The 23,333-nt window shown below is 47.0% G+C and overlaps 1 protein-coding gene across 1 annotated transcript in view; it reads left to right on the top strand.

Moving 5' to 3' along the window:
* Positions 1-915: 915 nt before the first annotated feature.
* Positions 916-23,333, top strand: part of LOC112577331 (caskin-2-like) — a 141,343-nt gene continuing 118,925 nt past the window's right edge. Inside the window, 1 exon segment of the mRNA XM_025260389.1 lies at positions 916-1,511. Within this exon segment, the coding sequence (XP_025116174.1) occupies positions 1,415-1,511 (97 nt within the window). The 5' untranslated portion in view covers positions 916-1,414.

The raw sequence follows: 23,333 nt of genomic DNA, 5'->3' as shown, positions 1-23,333 counted from the left end.
TCACTACCATATACTAATTACTATACCTCCATAATCCCCTCCTACTGTACTATACGTTCACTACCCTGTACCTTCTTCCTCTCCAGAATCACATTCTCAGTTCTTATCACTTGGTTCCTCTTTTTAAAGTTTTCTATATTTGTCTTTCTTTCGTCGTGAGCACTTTTTTTTTATTATTCTTCCGTCTCTTGTATGCTGTCCGTGTCTCATTCTTGTTATAAGCACTAAGAGCATGCTCCTTCTGAGTGTGAGTAGGCGCAAATCTTTCATTTATCATTATTAAGTCCGTGGTAAGCACCTTGCTACTGTACCTGTGTGTTCATACCTTGTACCTGTGTGTTCATACCTTGTACCTGTGTGTTCATACCGTGTACCTGTGTGTTAATACCGTGTACCTGTGTGTTCATACCGTGTACCTGTGTGCTCACCTGTGTACTAATGTACCTCCAACACCATACTGGACCTGAATGTTCACCACCGCTACTACCCAGCACTACACAAATGTACTTTCGTGCTCAACACCATGCTATGCACTCACGAACACGTACTCCGTGCTCACTAACTGCTCAGTCGTCTGCTCACCCCCGAGCCTGCACGGCGTTACCCGGATGATTCACAGCTGTGAATGTACCACTCTGATAGCGCGTGCTTCCTGCGCACAACGTTTGCAACCTTTCATCAACACGGCTTCATGGGTCGAGACAAGCGAGATGAATATCAACCTCCGATACGGTTAAACGGAGAGAGGTGGATTTGGCGGGGTACGTGTGTGTGGGGGGTGGTGGTGAGGTGGGTAGGTGGGGAAAGTGGGGGTCAAAAGGTTGCAGCTCAGCACATGTGCGAGACGAGTCGCTCGCGCCGTTGGCGATGGTGTAGTAGCAGTACGAAGCGTGGTGGGGTGGAGAGGATGGGGTAGTGGTGGGGTGGTGAGGGGTAGAAGGAGGAAACACGCAACGCGCAGGGCGGAGGAGGAGGAGAGAGTGAGTGGTTAGTCGCCTCAGCGCGCGGACTGACGCCGGCGTCTTCCCATTGGACAGCAGTCGCGCATGCGCATGGCGGCCTGGCGAGGAGGGGTAGCGCAATGAAGCAAGTTATCCAGGTGAGCGAGAAAGCGCTGAATGTAAACACAAGCATGACATAGGCGGTCGGCTTTCGTGACTTCTGGCAAGCTTGGATACTACCTTGGATTTGTACAGCGATATTTCTTCTGTCGACCTGCCCCCCTCGCGGACTGTGTGAGCGCGGAGAGTACCTAGCGAGGGGGCCGATAACTGTGACTAAGTTCAAACTTGGACGACGACCCCGACCTGTCGTCTGCGTCAGCGAGGGCTGAAAAAAAAAAAAAGAGGGGGTCTGCCCTTTCTCTCTCACCACAGGATATGTCCGACACTAGCTGACCCAACTAACCCGCGAAATGGGTAAGGATCACGACTTGCTGCAGGCTGTGAAGGACAACGATGGGAGTGCCATTCATAAAATTCTTCAGAAACTCGGAAAAGCTTCGAAATCAAGTGAGTTGACTTTCCCGTCTTTTTTTAATTATTCTGTGTCTCTTTGTCCTCGAATCAGTGTAAGAGGAGCTGTGTACTCTGCTGGGTTTCGTGTCCTAGTGTCTCTGCTGTGTTTTTATCGCCTGTCAGTCACGATCTCAGTGGAAACTTTCAAACCTTCTGTCACTGAAAGAAATCTACACTAGTTTTGTTCGTTTATCTGAAGGACTTGTCAGTCATTGTAAGCCTGCAGGACGACTTTCTAAAGTTAGAATGAGATGACTGTGTCTGTGTGTCATTCTTGTCGCTCCGGTGCGAGCGGGGACCTCAGTGCACGCAACAGACTCGCGTGGTCCCAGAGCAGACAGGTAGCCACAGGTGTGACGACAGTTATTGTTTTTAGGCTGTTACATTGGCTTTGGTGTGTGCAGTAGACCGTGGTGAAGAGATAATATGTCAAATAATGCAGGACCATGCACAGCAGACGAGCAGCGTAGATTATCCACCTGTAAAAAGTACACTTTTCACAGCTTCATTTTGTGTGTGTTCTGTACATGTGTGGGAGGTGGGCTGTCATATTCTATCAATTCTCAGCGCTTATAAGCTTGGTGTCAAACAGTACATTACTCTTGACAATGTTGACAGTGCTGGAATATGCTGCTGTATGTATGACAGTAATGCATATCTATATATCACAAAGCAAATTCTTGCTTTTGACACCATTGAAGGCTTCATGCAGTTTGAGAGCTTGAAGTGTTGTCAAAACAGCAGAACCTAGTTTTATTAAAAATGAGATCCTCTCTTTCCTAAAAGTATTTGCAAACTACATGTTAAGTGGCTTCGTAAAACTTATTTACTCAGATTTCAGGTTGTGATTTTGTGTGCTGTAATTCATTGAGCCCAGAGATTTAAAAATGTTATATTCCTGTTACCCTTTAATAACATGAGAATAATGGAGAGCTAGCAGAATGATAGTTTGTGAGGGGAGGTATGAAGGTTGTACCAAACAAATGGGTATAACATCAGGTATTGCCCTGCAACAGGATAATAAAGTTTTACATGAAAATAGGAGCTTTTCTGAGGATTAGAAAATACTTATGATCAAGTAAAAGTGAATTGTGAAGTTGACAAACAAGTGGGCATACTTGCTGATTATCATAAATAATGTGCATATAGTTTTCCTTTCTCTATCACACACACGAAGAGAGAAACAGATATCCATATCTACATATATCTATGCAGAAAACACTAGGAGAAAAACCAGTTCTTCTGCATTTTGATGATGTTTATTGTAAGCCTGTCTTGTTTTTAGCTCCTCGTGAAGAGAGAGATAGATTTATAAGATCAACACACATAGAATGCCTGGAATAACATGGAAAGTGCAAGACAACAAAGCAACAGGGATGTATGAAGCCGAGTGCTTGCCTCCAAACCCCTGCACATACAGTCTGGTCCCGGCCTTGTTTTGATTATCTCAGCCAGTATACATTAATCCAGAGTTAGTCTTTCTGCCTGTGAAACTTTAAGGTTTACCAGCATTCACTCATCATGCATGCTGAAGTGTCTGTAGCTACATGTGTAAGGTTTATTACTGTGATGGTATTGGAGGACTAGCACTGATGTACCTGTTAATGTATATACTAAGTGCTGTATGAAAGTGAAAGTGTCACTTGCCTGCATGCAACCACCTCCCTGTTCACACTAATCCCCTCTCACCTCCCCTACAGATCCTCCTTTGTCACCTGTGAAACCCTTGTAAGCTGTGTAACCTGTTGTCAATTGTACTATTTTGCGCGAGCTGTGACTTGTGGCGGGAAAGCAGGGATGGTGGTGGTGGCAGCTGCTGGTGCAGGGGCAGACGATGGCGATTAACACACACACTAACAGGTGGCCGTTAGTCGCCATGACGTGGAGACAGAGGCCGCTGTGGCATGTATTGATCCACAAACAGCGCTTCACGTTGCTGTCGGACGCAGGGGAGATGGGAGGGAGGCAGCACACCGTGGTATGTACAGTCACGTGGTTGTCCATGACGAGGATTGCGACAATGGCTCGGACGTCTTCATGGCTTTTTCTTTTCGTCTTGTATCTGTGTGTGTGTGTGCGCGCGTGCGTGCGAGGGGGTGTAAGCGGGAGTTCAACCGCAAATACGCCAAGAACAATACGAACGTTTGGAGCTGGCAAACAGATTGCCTCAAAGACCGAGCTTGAACTTGTTAGAAGAGTTATGTGTTTTGTTCTCTCTCCCACCCACCACGTCTTCCTGGCTTACGCACAGCAGCAAAGCCTGTTAGGTAAGCACGCGTGACACGTCATTTAAAAAAAAACGGTTCACTTCACTAACGGTTTTGTCCTTCAAAGGACTGTCTTGCGCATCTCCCCCTCGCCTACCTTTTGTCAACATCCGCTGACAATATTATTTACGTTTGCCTGTTGTCTCCCCTAAAGGCCATCTCCTCAGACTCGGTCAAGGCTGCACTAAAGACGGTGAAGCCGTGAACGTGATGCTCGTCGTGAAACCGCAGGCTCCCCATCGGGGGTTCGGGGAGGCGTGCATTTCGAAGGGTCGCTGCTGTCCATTGGTTGGTTTGGCAAGAAAGTGCCCTGCAATAGGTGTCACTGAGTGTCTCGATATGAGATCTGATCCACATCGTTTCGCGATTTATCTTCACCATCGAGTTACATGCTTGGGCAGTCGCGTGACCTTGCGCTGGTGACCAGCCGAGTTCAACGGTCGCTCGACCCTCGGCTGCGGTGTCCAGTCGCTGACCACATTCCTGATCTATTGGAAACCGATGTCTGTGAGTAGTGATGCGGCTTGGTCTCACGAGGAGAAAACTAGGGTCGGCGTTCGGTTCCTCAAGTCCGGACAACGAAAGGTTTGGTCAGTGACCAATGTTGGCGGCATTCGTCATTCAGGAACAACAAACAAAACAAAACTCAGAAGAACCGTGGGGGTATTATCGAGATGAACATCAGCCAAAACACCTGACCATCCGGCTCTGACGTGGAAAGGTGACCACAAGCGGTCGTGTGCATGTTCTTAAAATGTCCACGTGACACCATCGGCAGTGATGGTGAAAGATAATCAGGGTTGTTAGTGATTATCGTCATCCATACATCCCGAGAAGATCGTTTTTTTCTCGACCACAGAGATCCGCTGCCACGCTCCAACCTCAGCTTTTTCTTGGTTTGGAGGCTGGCGAGTGGGTGGGTGAATAATTGTGTCATATCACGTGACGAGTCTCTTGTCAGATAATTCGATTGTTTTCAGCAACAACTAGCGGTTGAATTTGCACACACACATTGAACATTGTATTGTCTCTCTCTCTTGAATCATCCACTTCTGTTTCAGAAAAAAAAGAATCCTGTCATGAATGCTTTCCCAGCTTATATATATATGGGAGGGTAGGGGAGCTGTCTATCTTGGGTAGATTACCAGTTATGGGAATGTCATGCGTGTGAACAAAGTAAACAGGGGACGTCTGTTGGTCGATGTCAGAATAAGTACAGTGAGTGTGGAGGATCAATGTGTAGGCCAGTGTGTAAATGTCGAACAAATAATGGCGGACGACAGAAGCAAAACGGTGAAGAGTGGGGGGAGGGGGAGATTGAGGAGGATGAAGGGAGAGAGAGTTGCATGGATTTATCACTCTCTTTTTGGGGAGCGGGGACTGCTTTTATCCTCAAGTACCGGTTAAATGGGGGAGTAGGGCTCCGATATATGGCCGTTGATGCTCTTAAAATGCAGTTTTCCAGACGCTGTCAAATTTCGTACAACAGCGCTGTTTGTGTGCTCACGTGCATATGCATGCACTTATTCAACTGTCTGTCACGCCGAGGTCAGCAGCTTTCTCTTCTTCGCCGATCTGTTTCCCCCACCGTGCCTCTTCACATTTCGTGGCCGCCTAGACCCGCTCTCCTCACCCAGTATGGGTGTGTTGTGTTTAAGAGTCATCCATATTTGATGAGGACATTTCGCACGCATAACCTCTTTATGTGAACGCTTGCGTAATGGAAACAATTTGCTGGCAAGGTCATTTGAGGTGCCCCCTCTCTCTGCGCGAGGGCCTAGCTAATGACACCGGTGCTGTGCTCTTTCACAAGCTCCCTCGCCAGTAATCGTCTCATGTCGCCCTCCCTGCTCGTTTACAAGAAATGCATTGTAAGAGGTTAAACAACATTCAAGCGCCATCTACATCTTTTGTAGGTGAAATTGGGATTCGCCAGACACAGGAAATCTTTTGTTACCCAGGAGGTTAAGTACCCCCGCCCTGTGTGGAGACGAGAGGTGTGGTAATGGACTAGAGCTGGGGTAACCCTTTTGCCAGTGAGCACTGATGTCCGTGTTTTATTTACTGTATGGCAAGCGCCATTGACACTGGCAAACGGTATCACACATTGTGGGTTGTGTCTCGTCTGCTTAGAGCATCACGGGATTGCTTTTCTCACTTTTTTTACCTCGCGAAACTCGTTTCCGAAGTTTTTGTTATATAATCTCAACAGCGGTTCCACTTCAGTGATCTTGACAAACGATGGAGCTAATCAATGTTCTAATATATATGTGTGTGGCCCCATATCCAGGCATGAGTGCTTGTATTTATGTAATGTATTGTATATAACATAAACTGTATACTAAAATGCCAGTGCTTGATGTGTATTTAAGTTGGGAAGCCATTTGCGCAGATAGTTATATATAAGTAGGTCCTTGCTGCTGACGAGAAAGGGAAATCTGTCTCACTCACACACATCCTGTTGAATCTGATGTCTAGAGAAGCCTTTTGGAGTGCTTTTACATGCAACTGTTGTTAGAAATAATCGAACACGAAATCTTTTTATTAAAATGCAAAAAGCGACTCGTCAGAAATTGATAGCCATGAAGTGGGATTCTGCTTTGCCGCATTTTTTTTCCCCTGTCCTTCGACAAATGTTTCGTCTTTCATTCGCAAAGAACGCAAATAAGTTTTTGTTGGGAGGACAGAGTGTTAAAAATACGATTTGAAATTAAAGCGTAAGTGGAAAGACTTCCATACTCTTTTCTTGTCCCCCCTTTTCTTGACTTTGATTGGATTATTGAACAGTTGGGCTTTGGTGAGACATTTCTGAAGACTGAGGTAGAGTTTCTTTGTTGCCAGCCGTGTGTCATTTCAGCTAGGCTGGAAGACAACTTTGTTATTTGAAAGACTGATGTTCACATTCCGACATCAAGTTACAGTACTCACCAGGGTCTGTAGTTATGAGGCCAGAGTAAGTCGTTTCCCAGAGCAGATGAGGAAAAGCGTGTTGTTTTTAAATTGTAAATCGGTTTCCAGACCCCGCAGATGTTTTACTCCTAAAGTTGTGGTTATAAAGCCGTGGCAAAGATGCCCTGGAATAAAGAAACATGAAGTGTCCATGAGATCTGAGGATCGCATTGTAACTACGAAGACAAGACGGCTTTCCTTGAGTTCCCGACTTTGCCCTGGGGAAACGACTTACTCCCACTTCATGACTACGACCCCAGGTGATTGGCCCCATGAAACAAGACGGTGGGAACAAAAGACAGACGCTCGCTTCTTCATACGCATGCGCATGAAAGAGGACGAAGAGGCAATGGTTCGCAAGTGGATCAGCTCCAGAAGTTTCATTTTCCCAGTTGCTCGCGTTACGAAGGAAAGTGGAGGCTGATGGAAGGACCGCTCGCCCTGATGTTTTTTTTTTTTTAAATAAAAGAGACGAGTCGTGGCTGCCAGTAAAATCTGAGATGTTCGAATCCCTGGTGGATTTTATCCGTGGTTTTATCTCTCGTTGCACCAGTTGCGTTTGCGATGGTTTCACAGAAACAAGCACAATAAAAGAAGAGGCAGGTTTGACTAGTGGAGTCCGCTTGTAGTAATGTAGGTCGGGAGTGCGGACATTCTTATACTTTTGGTAAAAGTCCCATCTGCTCGATTTATACCCCCACACGCCATATTGTAAGCATTTTATCTTTTTGCCATTTGGTGTTTACACAAGCGCCGAAATCTTGTAGCCAAACTTATCGACTAACAAACCATCTGCTACCGAGTTTCGCTTACAGTTGGACTGGGATGGGATATTTTGAACTCGAACACACACACACATTCTCTCTTTCTCACTGTGTGAGTGACAGAAAGGCCAAGAAGTGAACAATCGATAACAGGTCCATATCACTAACAGCTCTTGCTCCCATCTTCTTCCCCCTCCCGACTACATTCCCACCCTGCTTCCAACATCCCCCACCCATTAACATGTCCCCTCCCGTCCCCGTTGCCCACACCCCACGTTTTCCTTCGCGGAGAACATGATTAGATAAAACTTTGTCTTCCCGGAGCTTCCTTCCTTCTCCTCTCCCCTCTCTACCACAGAACTTTACCATTCAACCCCCACCCTTCTCTCTCAGGAGCAGGAGGGCAAGCTATTTCCGGACGCTCCCCCTCCCCTGACCTTGAACTATATGCCGTGCCAAGTCCCTGAAGATCCAGTAACCGAACCGATTCCAGCCCAAACTATCGGATTTAGCCACGAACAGCCAGTCGTAACATTTAAAAAGAAATCGAGGTGATTAGCAGCCTCGGCAAGTAAGTGTTCATGTCGCCAGGATGTAACTGAAGGCGGACAGTGCAGCAGGTTACACAACTCGCGACTACTGTCTTCTCAGTTGACACTAGTTGCCATCGTGATCACGTGACTGGAAACCACTGGACAAACATATCAGCCCGTTCATGTCTTTGTCAACTAAATGATCTTGATGCGACACCACCTCCCTACTTCCGTTTGTCTAACCGTTTGTGGTTGTCGTTAATGTTGACGTCTGTGAGCGAGGAATTATAAGAAAATAGAAGTTGTGGAGATTTTCGACCACTCTTTAAAGGAACAGTCTGCGGTGGACATGGCCGCTTGGCTGGAGCTGACCGAAGTCTCACTGGCCTTCCTAACTGTACGGATACTGTCACAAATGTCAGTTTGTTTGGCAAAACTGTATGCCACCCTAACGGTCGAGACAATAAGTGTGTCCTGAAACCCATTGCCGACTGCGGACTAGTTGCTCTCATCATTCCAGTAAAAAGCAGATTGAAGTTTCCGTTGTCTTCTCTTGCATTCTGTCTGCGTTTTCTGCTGAAGGCACCGACTGCGATGAAAAGAGAGAGAGAAGGGAGGGGTGGGGTGCGTGTACCGATCTTCACACGATGAGCAGAGTTCAGTGAAGACGATGTTTGAGGCACAATGCGCCTGCACGCCCCTGATGTTGACTGTGCCGCGTGTGAGTCCACGACTGGACCCACAGACGTGCGATGGACGTGCGCGGCGTCCGTGCCAGACAACCACCCAGACTGAACCGAGCCATAGGCCACCCACCCTAACTTTGCACGACCACTCTCCGTCCACTTGATGAAAAACACCATGCATCGCCCTCCTGTAGACCCCCACGGCCTGCCTCCCTGGGTCGGTCCCTTCAGGTTCAGGCAGACGACTGCTCCCGCTGGGTCTTCACCATCGACCGGAAGTCCCAAACTTAGGCCGCCACGTCTGCCGGTCGATCAAAGTTAGACGGCCAGCTTTCATGCATGGGCGATCACGCATAACGGCTGTACAGACGGCTCAGACACCTACCGGCAGGTGTCGCCAGGGGTGTAGGTGGGGGAGTGGGTGCGTAGGAGGTCTGGCAAGCGTCAGACGCCTGTCGGGGCTATTTGCCGGAAAATGTACTGGAGGGCAGGAACAGGTTACCGCGCATGTGTATTCCACAAGCTCTTGGCTAGCACGCGGGGATAGGTCATGACGTCAGAGAGTCTGCAGTGAAAGTAGGGTATGTGACCTCATTACTCAGTGACGTCAGAGAGCCTGCATGCAGTGGAAGTAGGGTATGTGACCTCATTACCTAGTGACGTCAGAGAGCCTGCATGCAGTGGAAGTAGGGTATGTGACCTCATTACCTAGTGACGTCAGAGAGCCTGCATGCAGTGGAAGTAGGGTACGTGACCTCATTACCTAGTGACGTCAGAGAGCCTGCCGTAGAAGCAATGTATGATCGCATTGCCCAGCTAGTGACCTCAGTACGTGCAGTAAAGCTAGAGCCTGTGACCTTATTGTACTAGTGATATCAGAGCGCTACACTGACAGTAGGGCCTTTGACCTCATTATCTAGTCACGTAATCGTTGCTCGTGTACGAGTCGCTGCTGATAAGAAATCGTCGACAATATTTTAGAAATAAAATTCACTCTCTGACACGAAGGCAAACACCTAGAAAAATAAAAAGATAGACATGAAACGGGGAAAAAACTCTTTTATGTTAGAGCAGAATATAGGTAAAGAGCAATTCCAGGTTCTAGACCAACTACAGCTCCACAAAAGACCGATCATCTCCGTCCTTGTGTGGCTGCGAAAACCGCCGTTACAGCTGACCTTACTGTATTGGTGACAGGCTGGAACCACCGGACCGCCCACCGTGCGGAGAACAGACTGCAAAGAGGAGCTGTGGCCGGTGCCATGTGCTTCATGCTCTTATCAGAGATGTTGCTGTAGAATGAGGCAGACATAAAGCAATTCATCAAGATGCTGCTGATTTAAGTGTCCAGAAACATTTGTCTGTCAAGAGACGGGAGACAGAAACTTACTGTCGATAAGAAAGATAATTTGAGCTGATCGAAGGCGTCATATTTATCTTCAGAATAATCACATTGTGTTTATTTTCATTTATAACCTCGTTCTGGCTGAGAGAAAACAGTTTGCAAAATGTGCAGATCGGTGACTGGTTCTGAGAATAGTTGCTAAGAGAGTGTTACAAGTTCAAGTGTCAACTTGGCAACAAACGAAACGATGACAAGGGGTGGGTAGAGATGGCGATTTTGGCGGAATTTCTTCATTCAAACTGACAATGTATTACTTTTTCGTCATCGTCATCTTCATGGTCGTCGTCAGGTTTCCGATGCATTTTGCTGTTAGCAAATTCTTCTCTATTCTTCGCTCTCTAGAACTCATTCTTTCTCTTCTTCCGGAGAAACTTCTTGCCAAATAAACGTTGAAGGATTTTTGCGTTTACTTAGTCCGAAGCAGGATCTCGTATAGCGTTTCACCAACATCGACAAATTTCATGCAAACAACATCAGCGATTGAAAGCAGACCAAAAATATCGACATTTCCGGTTTTCTACCCCTTCTCTCCCTGCCCTCTCACATATCAGAGCCTTTATTTCAGGTTGTACTCGGAGGTGATGGCGGTGTTCCGAGGAGAACGTGCAATCTTCAGAAGGCCGCGCAGGGCGAGAACAAGAAACCTGCGAGATAAGATTTCTTCACAGCTGACGATTACCTCCCCTCCAAGCCATGTTTGCCTTGGCAGTGGACCACTCAGCATTTCATGGAGGATCCGTTCCGTTCGCAATGGACTCGAGTAGGGCTGCATATTAAATCCGAGGGCTCGTGTATTGACATAAATGTGTCGGGAAAGAGTGAGTGGCCATCACCGCTGTCTTTGCAGTTGGGTATTTGCATTCGTTCCTTATGGCATCTTTTAGAGAGTCGGCGCACTTCAGACAGAAATCTGGCATCTTGAAACACAGCTTTTAGGTCTCGAGAGGCTCGGGAGAGGAAGGCGAGACGTGAGTTGTTTTCAGTGGAAACAGTGGTCCTGATCGACGTAGCACGTAGGGGACGACGATACATCGTCGCAGGAAGAACTTCGGGTAGGACGGCAATGGATGTCTGCTACACCAATCAAATGGTTGAGGAGACAAAACACTTCCCTCTCCCCCTCCACTTCTCTTTTCGACTACAAACTTATCCCAGACGTTTTTTTCTTACATTTACTGAGGTCTTGTAGTAGAGAATAAACGTTGTTGGTAGAATGACATGACAGCTTAGCAGCCGATTGGAGAATCAGTTTAATGTTACCTCACCATACACTGTCCATACCCACTGTCGCCATACTGAGACCCCGAGACTGACCTGATCTGTTCTGAAGCTGTAGACGATCGCGAGACTAATTTCCCTTCGAGCTGTGTTGGCAAAGGCGCAGTCACGAGAAGGTATCGATGAATATTTTTAGATGGCTGATTGTATAGGAAAAACAATATTTAACTTGAGAAACTGCGATCAGAGCTCGGAAAGTTGACAGTTCCTGACTGAGAAGGAAATAGCATCCAGAGAGCTCAATCTTGCTATAAATAGTTATTTCCGGCCTGGCGGGTGAGATTGGATTTTGACGAAAAAAAATGTTAAAATGAAAAAATTCAAAGAATACAGCTTCTGTCACTGGCGGAACAAGGAGAGTCACAGAAATGCGAGTGTGGATGGGAGTCGCTTGCAGGCTGGCGAGGAACCCGCGGTGTAGTTAGCCTTTGATCACGGCGGTGATTTAACGTCCACGCCAGGATTGTGGCGGAGCTGTGATTGGCAGGATGCGACCTTGAGCTGCCCACAACCTCTCCTCGCTGACGGGTTCCCTGTCACGTGATGTATGCTGTGCTGTGACATCGTTTTGCAGGCAGACGGAACCTGTCACACTATCGTGACGTCACACCGACTGAAGCAACGACCTCGAAGACATCACGTGGCGTCGTTCTCGAGAAATCACGCGAGCTTGTTTGAGCGTTCACGTGGGCTAGCTTCTGCTATTTTAACCGCCAGTGAAAGATGAACTTGTCATCGTTTGCTTTCCGTACCCCGCTCTCCCATTTACGCATGTTGAAGTGACATGTCAAGCCATCCCCATTGGGGTCAGAGGATAAAGTGGGCTTCGTCACAGCCACGGGGGGGGGGGGGGGGTTGAGGGGATAAAATCCTCTATATAACCGTGTCGTTTGCAGCTGTGTGGCCGGTCAGCCGATTGCCTGTTTTAGGATTCCGGTGCTGGGCCATTCCCTCTGCAGTGTTGCAGGGGCTGGTATTCATTTCCTGGTCGTCTGGGATGGTGGAAATCACAACGCCCAGCACATCGATTGTCTTAACCGCCCGTCGGCAAAATGGTTCCGCGCTAGGGGACCGTAGAGTTAGATGGGTGAGAGCAGGCATGCATGTAGTTCTGTGAGCAAGTAGGTCAACAGGTTCGTGTGTATGTATACCCAGTCCTTTGTGTTGCCACCAACCAATTCCGGATTAACTCAGCCCAATGTTAAGCCCCGCTGACAGGTTCATGAAAGTTGTTTCTCTGTTTGCCACGTAGATGACACAAACGGGGTGAGCGCTAAAGTGCACGTGCACGCAGAGGAAATGCGCATTTCAGTGGATCGAATGCGTGTCAAAGGTTAAAACGTGGAGAGGAGGAGGAGGAGGAGCATGTTTTAAAAGACATAACTGAACACTGCGGCTAAATGCGATGTGAGCTGATACCATTTGCCGAGAGGTTCGAAAACTTCGATTGTGTTTTCTTTTCGTAAAGTGCATTGGATGATATTATTTATTTTGAGTGATGATAACGAGTGATATGGTCGGTTGGCTTTCTGCTCTGTTAAACAAACGCGACTGATAAGGATAATGTTATAGAAACAGGAACGAGATAGCTCAGAGATCAAAGAAAAGGTGGGGAAAGGGAAACCAACATTATCTACAGCATCGGCGAGTTTTTCTGACACCAGGTCATATACCTACATAGTGGATGATTGAAGTGCACTCGTGATTACCTTTGCTACCACACACACACAGCTACACACGCGCCTGCTCAGTCTTTCACACTCACTCACTCACACACTCACTCACACACTATGTAGCTCAGTCTTTCACACCCACACACTCACTCACACACTCACACCATGCAGCCATCCTTGCGTGCATATATGTCGCAGAATTGCCCTCTGACCTCTCTATACTTTCCTTTCGCAGATTTTCCTTTGGTAAGATTGTATGCTGTACCTTTGCACCCACACGAACTCTACCCATATCTACCCTACTTTAAAAACAAACCTCACCTCTTCAATGCTTTTTTTTCCCCACCACCCAAATCACCCTTTGAAAGAAATCGCGATGTTTTTTTCTGACTAAACATCTGCATGGCCTCACTTCATCGACCACGAAATGTTCTAGAGGATTTATTCGCGATCGATCCAAAATTACTGCTGTCAGATGGCCATTAGGAAAGCCCCAATTTGGACAACAATTTATTCCCTAATTACAATCCCATCCATTTGTTTCTCGCGGTTTTCAGAATCTTGCCGACATTTCTCACCCATCTTTTCTGAAGCAGCTTTCTGTATTTCTTGAAGTCTTTAGGCGCCAGATGGACAACATGCAAACTCGTTGTATGAACATCGTGGCCGAGTGTTTAGTGTTAACTACGCAGTTAGCATCCAGAGGCGCGAGACACTCAGCCTGTGTCACTCACTAAAAGCCGCTGGAAAGTTTTAGGGATTTTCTGTTGTCGACCAGGAGTCTTTGCGCAGACTGTTCCCACCCCTCTCTTTTTAAAAATCATATTTTTTCATTGTTTTAAATTCCACCTGGAACGAAAAACGTGTCTTTTAGCTGCTACCATGCGTCGTCCGTTACTTGAAGTATCATAGAGGGTTAAGTTATTGTCTCAGAGGGTTAAGTTATTGTCTCAGTGGGTTAAGTTAGTGTCTCAGTGGGTTAAGTTATTGTCTCAGTGGGTTAAGTTAGTGTCTCAGTGGGTTAAGTTAGTGTCTCAGAGGGTTAAGTTAGTGTCTCAGTGGGTTAAGTTATTGTCTCAGAGGGTTAAGTTAGTGTCACAGTGGGTTAAGTTAGTGTCTCAGTGGGTTAAGTTAGTGTCACAGTGGGTTAAGTTAGTGTCTCAGTGGGTTAAGTTATTGTCTCAGAGGGTTAAGTTAGTGTCACAGTGGGTTAAGTTAGTGTCACAGAGGGTTAAGTTATTGTCTCAGAGGGTTAAGTTAGTGTCACAGTGGGTTAAGTTAGTGTCTCAGTGGGTTAAGTTAGTGTCACAGAGGGTTAAGTTATTGTCACAGTGGGTTAAGTTAGTGTCACAGAGGGTTAAGTTAGTGTCACAGTGGGTTAAGTTAGTGTCACAGTGGGTTAAGTTAGTGTCACAGTGGGTTAAGTTAGTGTCACAGTGGGTTAAGTTAGTGTCACAGTGGGTTAAGTTAGTGTCACAGAGGGTTAAGTTATTGTCACAGTGGGTTAAGTTAGTGTCTCAGAGTGTTAACTCGCAGACTTGTGGCCCCTGAAGTTTTCTCAGCCTGTCCGTGAGGTCCTTTCACTTGTCATACCTGGCAGGTGGCCATAGACTGTAGCCACCAACACTTGACCTCGCAATGTTCCTCGCCAGCAGTCGTCGCCATTTGTGCTGTATCGCCTGTTTGTTTATGTAGGTCGTCGACATAGAACACCTTGGTGATCATGGCTTGTCTGTGCTTTCCTCTTTGACACCTGAATACACGAGAGGGCAGTGAAATGGTGACTTTCACAAGGACAGTTTCCTACTTCTGCCTTGACCAGTCTAGTGCAGGTGTACACATACTGTGAACTGGAAGAAGAGAGGCCATTGGTCAGTTTGCAAATGTTTGCAAGGTCATTACAGTTAATGACCTCCAGGTTGTGAGAGGCTTAGGGTGGGCGGGAGAGAGTCTTAACGGAAGCTTCAATCGTTATTTCTCGATCGTGGCTGGCATCTGACACACACACAAGTCCAGTCTCTGGTGGCGGCCAGAACAACGGAAGTTTACGCTGGACGCCCCCACAGTCGGCGCGGTGTTGTCCACCGCCGAGGCAGGCAAATACTTGTGTCCAGTAAATGAGATCGGCCGGCCAGGGTCCACGTTGTTTCTCCACTTAATCCCCCCACCATCACCTCCCACATCGCACCGACTGCCTGGCAAAAAACACAAACTCTTATGGATCGATTACCGGTGATGGGTCGTCTGGTCAAACCAGCAAGAGCGCCAACAACAGTCGTTAGGAGTTCTATACCCCTCCCCCACAGCGCCCCGTCCCTCCCCACCCCTCGTCTGTTGGCATTATTAACTCGTAGAAGCAGTTTTTTGTTGCAGGCGTGGGTCTGAATCGCGAACTGCTTTACTCCTGCATGAGAAAACAAACTCTGGCAACCGATACCCGCATTAATGTAGCACTTCCCAATAATAGCTCAAACCTGTCTGACCGGCGCGGCGCGACTTTCCAGCACTGGTGTGACACCTTTCCACATATTCGTAGGGTAGCTATTTCCACACCTTACAAAGGTAGCTATTTCCACACCTTACAAAGGTAGCTATTTCCACACATTACAAAGGTAGCTATTTCCACACCTTACAAAGGTAGCTATTTCCACACTTTACAAAGGTAGCTATTTCCACACCTTACAAAGGTAGCTATTTCCACACTTACAAAGGTAGCTATTTCCACACCTTACAAAGGTAGCTATTTCCACACCTTACAAAGGTAGCTATTTCCACACCTTACAAAGGTAGCTATTTCCACACATTACAAAGGTAGCTATTTCCACACCTTACAAAGGTAGCTATTTCCACACATTACTAAGGTTGTCATTTCAATGGCTACCAAGCGTTGGGTGAATATAAAGTTCCGAGAGCCGCAGCTACGGACCGGACTTTTCATAACCTCGGAGGTAGCTGCGTACCTCTGTCCCGTAGCTGCTGTGCCAAGAAAGCTTCTCGTGGTGTCCTGATCACACCCTGGCACGGCCAACCACCTGTCGCAGCTCACGCATGTTTCTCACTTCAGGGTTAAAAGTCAAACGGCAACACTGAAGCCTTAAAGTACTCGACTTCGTGACGTGGTCATGTGACGTGCTTGACTTCGCAGTGTGTCAGGTCGAGGGCCGTGCGTGTGCGCGCGCACGTGTCTGTGTGTGTGTGTACGGTGGGTGGAGGGGGCAATTAGGGTACACCACTAGATAATGTTTCCGTGTTGGGTGTTAATCTAGATGTTGGATGTCTTCTTGTTTGGCCTCCCCACCCCCGATACGTGCTGTTTGCCACGGGGAGTGTGAGCTGAAGGATGTAGGAGACTAGTCACGGAAATGTAGTGCGAGCGGCGCACCTGACAGTGGGCAGAAGGTGCTCCCAGGTGAAAGTGCGTGAGAGCGGTCGCCGTGTTTTGTTGTTGGCTGATAATGAACAGCCACATCTGTTGTTGCTGCTGCTTAATGACTTCACTGCGTGTTTCCACCCACATCGTGAGGGCCAAGGACTGTAACAACATTGAAACAACTTGTACCCGAGCATGAGCAACACTATATGACATCAACACGGCAACTCGAGTGCACTCCGACAGTGTGCGGTGGGGTGTGGGTGGGGTGGGAGGTGTCACCTCTGACCTGATCAGCAGACAGCTACAAGTGTCATGACATTGTGGTTCTGTGCGTGCTTTACCATATTCAGTTCCAACAGTTCATCTGCTAGATTGCAAGGAATGTCTCCTACCAGATTGTAAGTTCCAAGAGTAGACCATGTCGAACTACGCCCTCTGCTATCTTCCACCAGCACCAGGCCATGGCAACGAGTGTATATTGAAGCGATTTCTTCGACAAAATAATACGCAAGCACTAAAGTAGCTGAAGATTTAACATTCAAAGAACCTTTTAACATATTTCTGCATGCTGTCACCAGAAGTGGGTGGGGGATATGAAAGAGAAAGAAATGTGTGATAGATGGAAAGAAAGGATGTATCGAAAGTTCGTTTCGCTTTTTAAAAATAATTCATATTTTTGTGGAGACAAGGATGTCAATACAAAGGAAATAAAAACCAAAGTGAATTTAAAACAGTTGCTGGAGTTTCTTTCCTTGTTTTCAAATGCTGCTTGTGATCGATGTCTTCTTTACACACCCGCCTGTCGTCCTCGCCGCTCATGACTAATGAGACGCCGCTCTGGGAACCGAGCTTTTGCGTGTCCTCCGCCCGGCGATGGATGGCAGATAAGAGAGGTAATCTAATAAATGCTGACGGCATCACAGACCCGCCATACCGTTCGCTCGGACAAAGGGCTGCGGAAGTTAACCTTTGGCAAATGGAGAACCAGCATTTACGATATTTGTTCTCCCTCGATTTTATGTTGCAGGGATGTGGCACGTGGGTGGGAGAGGGGGAGAGGGGGGGCAATTTCTGTGTCTTTGTCGTGTCGGAAGATTTGTCTTTGATGTTGTTCTACTACATTGATTGGTCTCATTTAGAGATGAAGGTCCGTGTACCGCCATTTGTTGTAGTTTATGGAGGTCTCGTCAGAAGGACGAAGTGTTGTGTATCAATGCGCATCTGCCATGAAACGGTGTTTAGTGCCGTGTCCCTCCTTACACCTAAACAATAAGTGCGTGCCTGCGTTGGTGTGGGGGTTGAGGTTGGGGTATCATGTTATTCTTCAGCCTAAAAGATGTTCGTCGATGAAAGATGACGAGAGTAGGCTTATAGTGGGAGCGAGTTTTCTGTTCGCCACTGTGTACGTGCGCGTTCTTGTCGGTGCTTGTTCATAAAGAAACATAAATGATTGGTTAATTTAAGAAGACTTTTTGAAGAAAACTTAAGATAAATTCATGCAACTGATTGCAGACGAGTAGCACATTTTCCAGGGAAAGAAAAAAAAAAAGAAAAAAGAGGGGAAGACAAACCTAGCTGTCATCCCGTCCAATCCCCTTCCTCCGCTCTCCTTGGTCGCAAATCCCTTTGTGAATACATTTACACGGGTGATTTGAAAGGCAGGACAACTTGAAGGCAAGATGTTTATAGCTCACGAATGAGGTATACAGGTACCAAAAGTCTTTCTCCCTTTGTTTATGCACACATAGAGACATGTTCTCTTAGAGTGCAGTGAAGGTAAACAAATTGACAACTTGGAAAGATCTTGCACAAATGTAAACTCTCATTAATCATAAATTAACCTTCCCAAAGAACTAAGGCATGATGCGAGCAATTATGCCATTCGTTATAGGGATGGTGACAACCCATCCCAGTTCTACAAACAGGCAAAGAGCAGACAATACAACCCCTATAAAGATATTAATGCCTTGCAATAAGATACTAGCATATCCTGACCATTAATCTACCATATATTTCCTAAAATAGTAAAGATATGGGTGTTTTACATCATTCATAAAATTATAACCAACATGAGTAATTAGGTAAATGAAATATAATAAAAAGTACATGTACCTGATAAACATCAAATAGGTATCACACAAAAAGTCTCAGGCTAGAAAGTAGAAGAGTGTAACAAAGGGCTTTGGCAGTCAGCAATGAACACCACCACTGTGGACTTGGCAGGTCCCTCCTGGACCCAGCCGCAAGTAGCAACAACACCTGCGACATAATGGAGCAACGACACTCCGTACCAACACCTACCATAACCTTTTCTCCGATCATACCTTTCCTCTTTATCCCCCGTACACCCCAGGTCCCCTACTTCAAAATCACCTCACTTATCACACCGAACAACAACAACAACAACAACAACAACAACAACAACAACAAGCCGTTGTCCTACTCTAATTTTTGTTCAAGCGTAAATGCCTACTGGCTGCAGCTCATTTATTTATTTTCACATTTCCTTGAGAAGTTTTTTAAAAGTTAAAACTATTTACCGCCCGCGGCAGTAAAGGCATGGCATGAATGTCGAGCGTTGGATGCGGCACGTTAATCGATAAGCCGTCACGTAAAGTTCGCGGCCACCGACAGGCGACACGTCAATCACGTTGCTCAGCAGCGCACCACGGCATTCCCAGGTAATCCACCCTCTTTATGAGTGGTCCTCCGTGCAGGTGCACCTGCACCTAACTCAAGGTACGAGGTCGTGCACAGCCACCCCTCGTGGTATTCCGTCATTTTTGTAAGCCGTTATAACAGTCTGGACACTGATTTGACGGGTGTTTAAACAAGTTTTTACCCCTCGGACATCACACTGTCATTCCCACAAGGGTGATTAATCATTTTTGTGTCAATAGACTTTACAGGGATTGTGGGTGGCACAAACTAGTGCAAGAAGGCCAGGCTATGATTGCTTTTCAAACGACATCAGAAAGAATTAGAACTGAGAGTCTTGGGTGGCTTCATTAGAAATGGATAACAGCATCACTACAGCTTCAGTTAATCGCACTTTCTAAAGGTAAGAAAATGGAGGAGACAGTGACATCTTCCAGGGCTAGCGGTTGGCGTGTGAGTTAGAGAAAAGAGAGGGTTAAGGCCTGCGCCATCATCTTCGTCGAGATTCGATTGGTTCAGTAGGTTCAGATTATGCGTCTGTTGTGGTTCAGTAGGTTCAGATTATGTTTCTCTAGTAGTGTATAATAGTGTGTGCATGTCTACTTAGTCTAAATGGCTTCACGTGCATCCATGAGACCTCTCGTTAAAGTTCAAGCACGATTAGCCGTGCAGGCAAGCGCTGTGTGCGGCCACTTGTCTGTGGACCAAGGACCATGAGTCACCAGACCTCGGTGGGCGGGCTCCGGACCTTCTGTAGGCAAACGAGTTTTCTTTTCGTTGAACATTGTGTCACTTTCACCTTGCGTCTAGCAACCAATCCTCCCATCTAATGACCCTGGGGCTGTCCAAAGGGACATGTTAGGAAACACGTCGCCGAAGAAAGGAATTCAGGAAGAGGGGCGAGTACAAGAGGTGTGAAAGGTCGCGAAGGTCGGAGCAGAATATAGGTCAGTACAAAGGGGAGCGCGCTCTGGTTGTTCATGTGATACATTAGTCACAGGCAGAAAATACATGAACAAAAAGTATTTTGATGATGGTAAGCAAAATACATGTAGATTTTAGAATAGGCACATTTTCCTTTTTTTTATAGTAGGGGCCGAGGATTGGTGCATATCCTAAAGTTTTCCCTTACTGACTGATGTGTTTGTTGTCTCTGAATTTTTTATGACTATACAGACCGAGATGTTAGGACACTTCCCACAACCGTAATGATTATTTTATTTAATGCTCATTTTATTTCTTACATTTTGAGTAGATAGGTCCCCAAGAAAAGTGCTGTTAGCATCATGACCCTTTTAAAATCAGCTGTCATGGTACCCCAGAAATGCAAATGGTGAAACACTTGCTTGCCACTACTGATGTCAGACTCGGAAGGTTGTGGGTTCAGATCCCGTACGAGGATGTACGGATGTACGGACATATGGCTTGTATACGAGTATACCTGTTCACAGGTTTGGCTGTCAGTGGTTATCTGCACACACTCAGGCTTAGTGAAAATGACTGATGAGATGTCTGCAAGACGAAAATGATGACAAAGTGCGTTAGGTCGACTTTCAAAGCCTGTAATACGTGGAGAGAGAGAGAGTGTGCATGCAGGTGTGGGTTTGTCGGGAAAGGAAAGTTGTAAGTAAATCAATGTAAGTGAACGATCAAGAAAGCCCAAGATGCACGCAATGGTGCCTGGGAGAAAAGTGTTGTGTCTAAGAATTATGGACCGCTGGGACCTGGCGAATCTCAACGACTTAGCGCCACACTGTAAACATGGAGGCCCTAGCAGGTCGTTATCCTCCCTATCACAGGTTTACTCAGCCTGCCAAATAAACGTTCAAACTAAACAGCTCTGTGCACAGGGCCGTTACAGGAATGACAGGTCTGGCATTGCCAGCAACTAGCAGACAGTCGGGACTCACACGGTTGGCAGCGCGGCTCACCTCCAGGTCTCCCCCCTGACCAGTCTGTGGCTTCTTGGTCAGACTATAACATACCTGGACAGGTGTGCCAGGCCAATACTTCATTGTGTGAGGGGGATTGGTGTTTTACACCATCAGCAACTACGGGAAGGCAGCCGCCCTGTAAACAGATGTCACATACAGAACAAAACAGTGTGCCCGAGAGCTGAACCCAGGACATCCAACCTTTACTGCATTGTTGACAGGCTCTAGTCGTTGCGACATCGAACATCGACATCTGATGGAATTAGTGACACTCAGTCTCTGTTCCTACCCAAAACATTCCACGAATGAACAACTGTTCTGTTTTCATACCACTAGTAAAAGTTTTAACATGTTTATATTCATTATCAATAAGGAAAATTGGTTTTATCGCAACTATTTAAGCGATCAGGAAAAAGGCGAAACAAAAATGGTTTTTCTCAAAGACTTCGTCGTCTTCCTCGGTTCCTTCTGCCTGCTCCTCTAGTCCACCGTGTTTTCCTTTCGTCTAACCAGAACTTGTGCTCGTGTGACTGTTGCTCCTCCACACCAAGAGGTCAGCGCCACTTCGGCGCCAGAAGCCTGTTTTCACAGTTCATCAGATGTGTTATCGCAATGCAGCTGTACAAACACGACTCCTTCGTCTTGCTTTTTCAACACCCTGTCCCTCCTCTTCTCATCTCTTTCTCACCTTTCACCCTCTTAGCTCTGCCCCCGTGTCACGGTCAGAGTATAGAGCGTGTGGGGGTCGTGTCAGTACACTGGTGTTCACCTCACCATCACCATCACCACCACAACAACCTGCACGTTAGACGCTGGACAGGTGAAGGCTCGCATGATTTGCAGGGCCTCACGTGTCAAGCCGACTGGGGTGGAAATTTAAGGCCGGCCGCACACAGCCTGGAGGGTGGTTGATTTCTGTCTGCAAGAGTACCCGAATGCTGGGAGAAAACATCGACACGCGGGAGAGCTGTTGGTACCTCTACTGAGACACTGGACAGCCATCGGGTCGAGTTAGAAGAGTTCGAGAACAGAGCAGCTGAGGACCAGGGTGGCCGTGAGGGTAACGCCGTGCTGCTGCCGGAGACAGCGGGACACACGACCGCCACCCGGGGGAAGTCGCCTCAACTCACAGGGAGGAGTTTTGTCGGTAGAGCATCGACTAGCGGTATTGTGCTTTTATTCCGGGTGAGATACTCCGTCGATCTAAGAAAAACTGGGCCAAGTAAGAACATTTCCAGCTTTGGTGTTAAACGGAGGGAATGACTATCCCAGCCACTGAACCACCTGTTACAAAAGATGGATGCCTAACAATTTCTACCTTGATGGTTAGAGGCGAAGAGCATTTGACTGTCGATTGAAGATATTTTGTGAATTGTGTTATACTAGATGTTTAATTGCTGTGTTGAATTCTTACAATTCTTCTTTTGTTAAAATACATTGATGTCGCGCTGGGGAGGGGGAGAGGCCCCCACAAAAAATGATCTTTTTTCGTTGTGTGTTGGAACGAATGAACATGTCAGACCGTGGTGTGGGACACCCCTTCCTTTAAATGTTTAGGTTAAACTGTGTTTCATTGAGTAGATTTAGAACCTTGGCTGCTGCCATAGCAATGAAAGTTTTTCACGCGAAGAAAAGACAAATGATGAGAATTGTGCAAGCACGACACCAGCCGACAAAATCACTTTCCCTTTCGGTGACCTCTTTGATCCCACCCCCAACTACGGATTGCCGCTTGTGGAGGATGAGGTCTGACAGCGCGAGTCCCTTCATAGCATCGGCCAGGATGCAGACTCAAACAGGTAAATCGGGTGCAGATAGTCGATAGTCGTTTAAAGGCCCAAGTGATGATGGGTCTCACGGCCTTAAGGTCTGCCGTCACCCTGCCTCGCTATCTCGACCTTGAAGTCATTCGGGCGAAGGGAAGGTGGGAGGAAAAGTGGTTTGGTTTCTTTAGGAATCAGGTTCATCACTGTTGTGAAAACTTTTCTAAGCCAGTCAGCGAATTTCCCTGTCACGCGCAACAACAAAAAAAGTCGCTGTCGTCTACTTCTGGTTTCGGAACAGTGTCCTCGTCGATTCTCGTCAAGCACGCCAATTGAAGCCGCCCCGGCCCCCTGCAGGCGGGTGTTGCAGACCACCGTGGTGGCCATGCGAAAGTCGCGGCCCGCCATTTGCAAGGTTGGTGCAGGGTAAATGCCCAGGCGGAGGCGCACTTCATCCGAGACAATGGCAGAGGAGCGAAAACGAGCAAAGAAAGCAATCACGCCCTCGGCAAGGAATCGACCGAGAAAAAGAA

Source organism: Pomacea canaliculata, linkage group LG1, assembly GCF_003073045.1.
Source record: "Pomacea canaliculata isolate SZHN2017 linkage group LG1, ASM307304v1, whole genome shotgun sequence".
NCBI lineage: Eukaryota > Metazoa > Mollusca > Gastropoda > Architaenioglossa > Ampullariidae > Pomacea > Pomacea canaliculata.
Note: the sequence above shows the minus strand (reverse complement) of the source record. Positions and strands in the feature narration are given on the sequence as shown.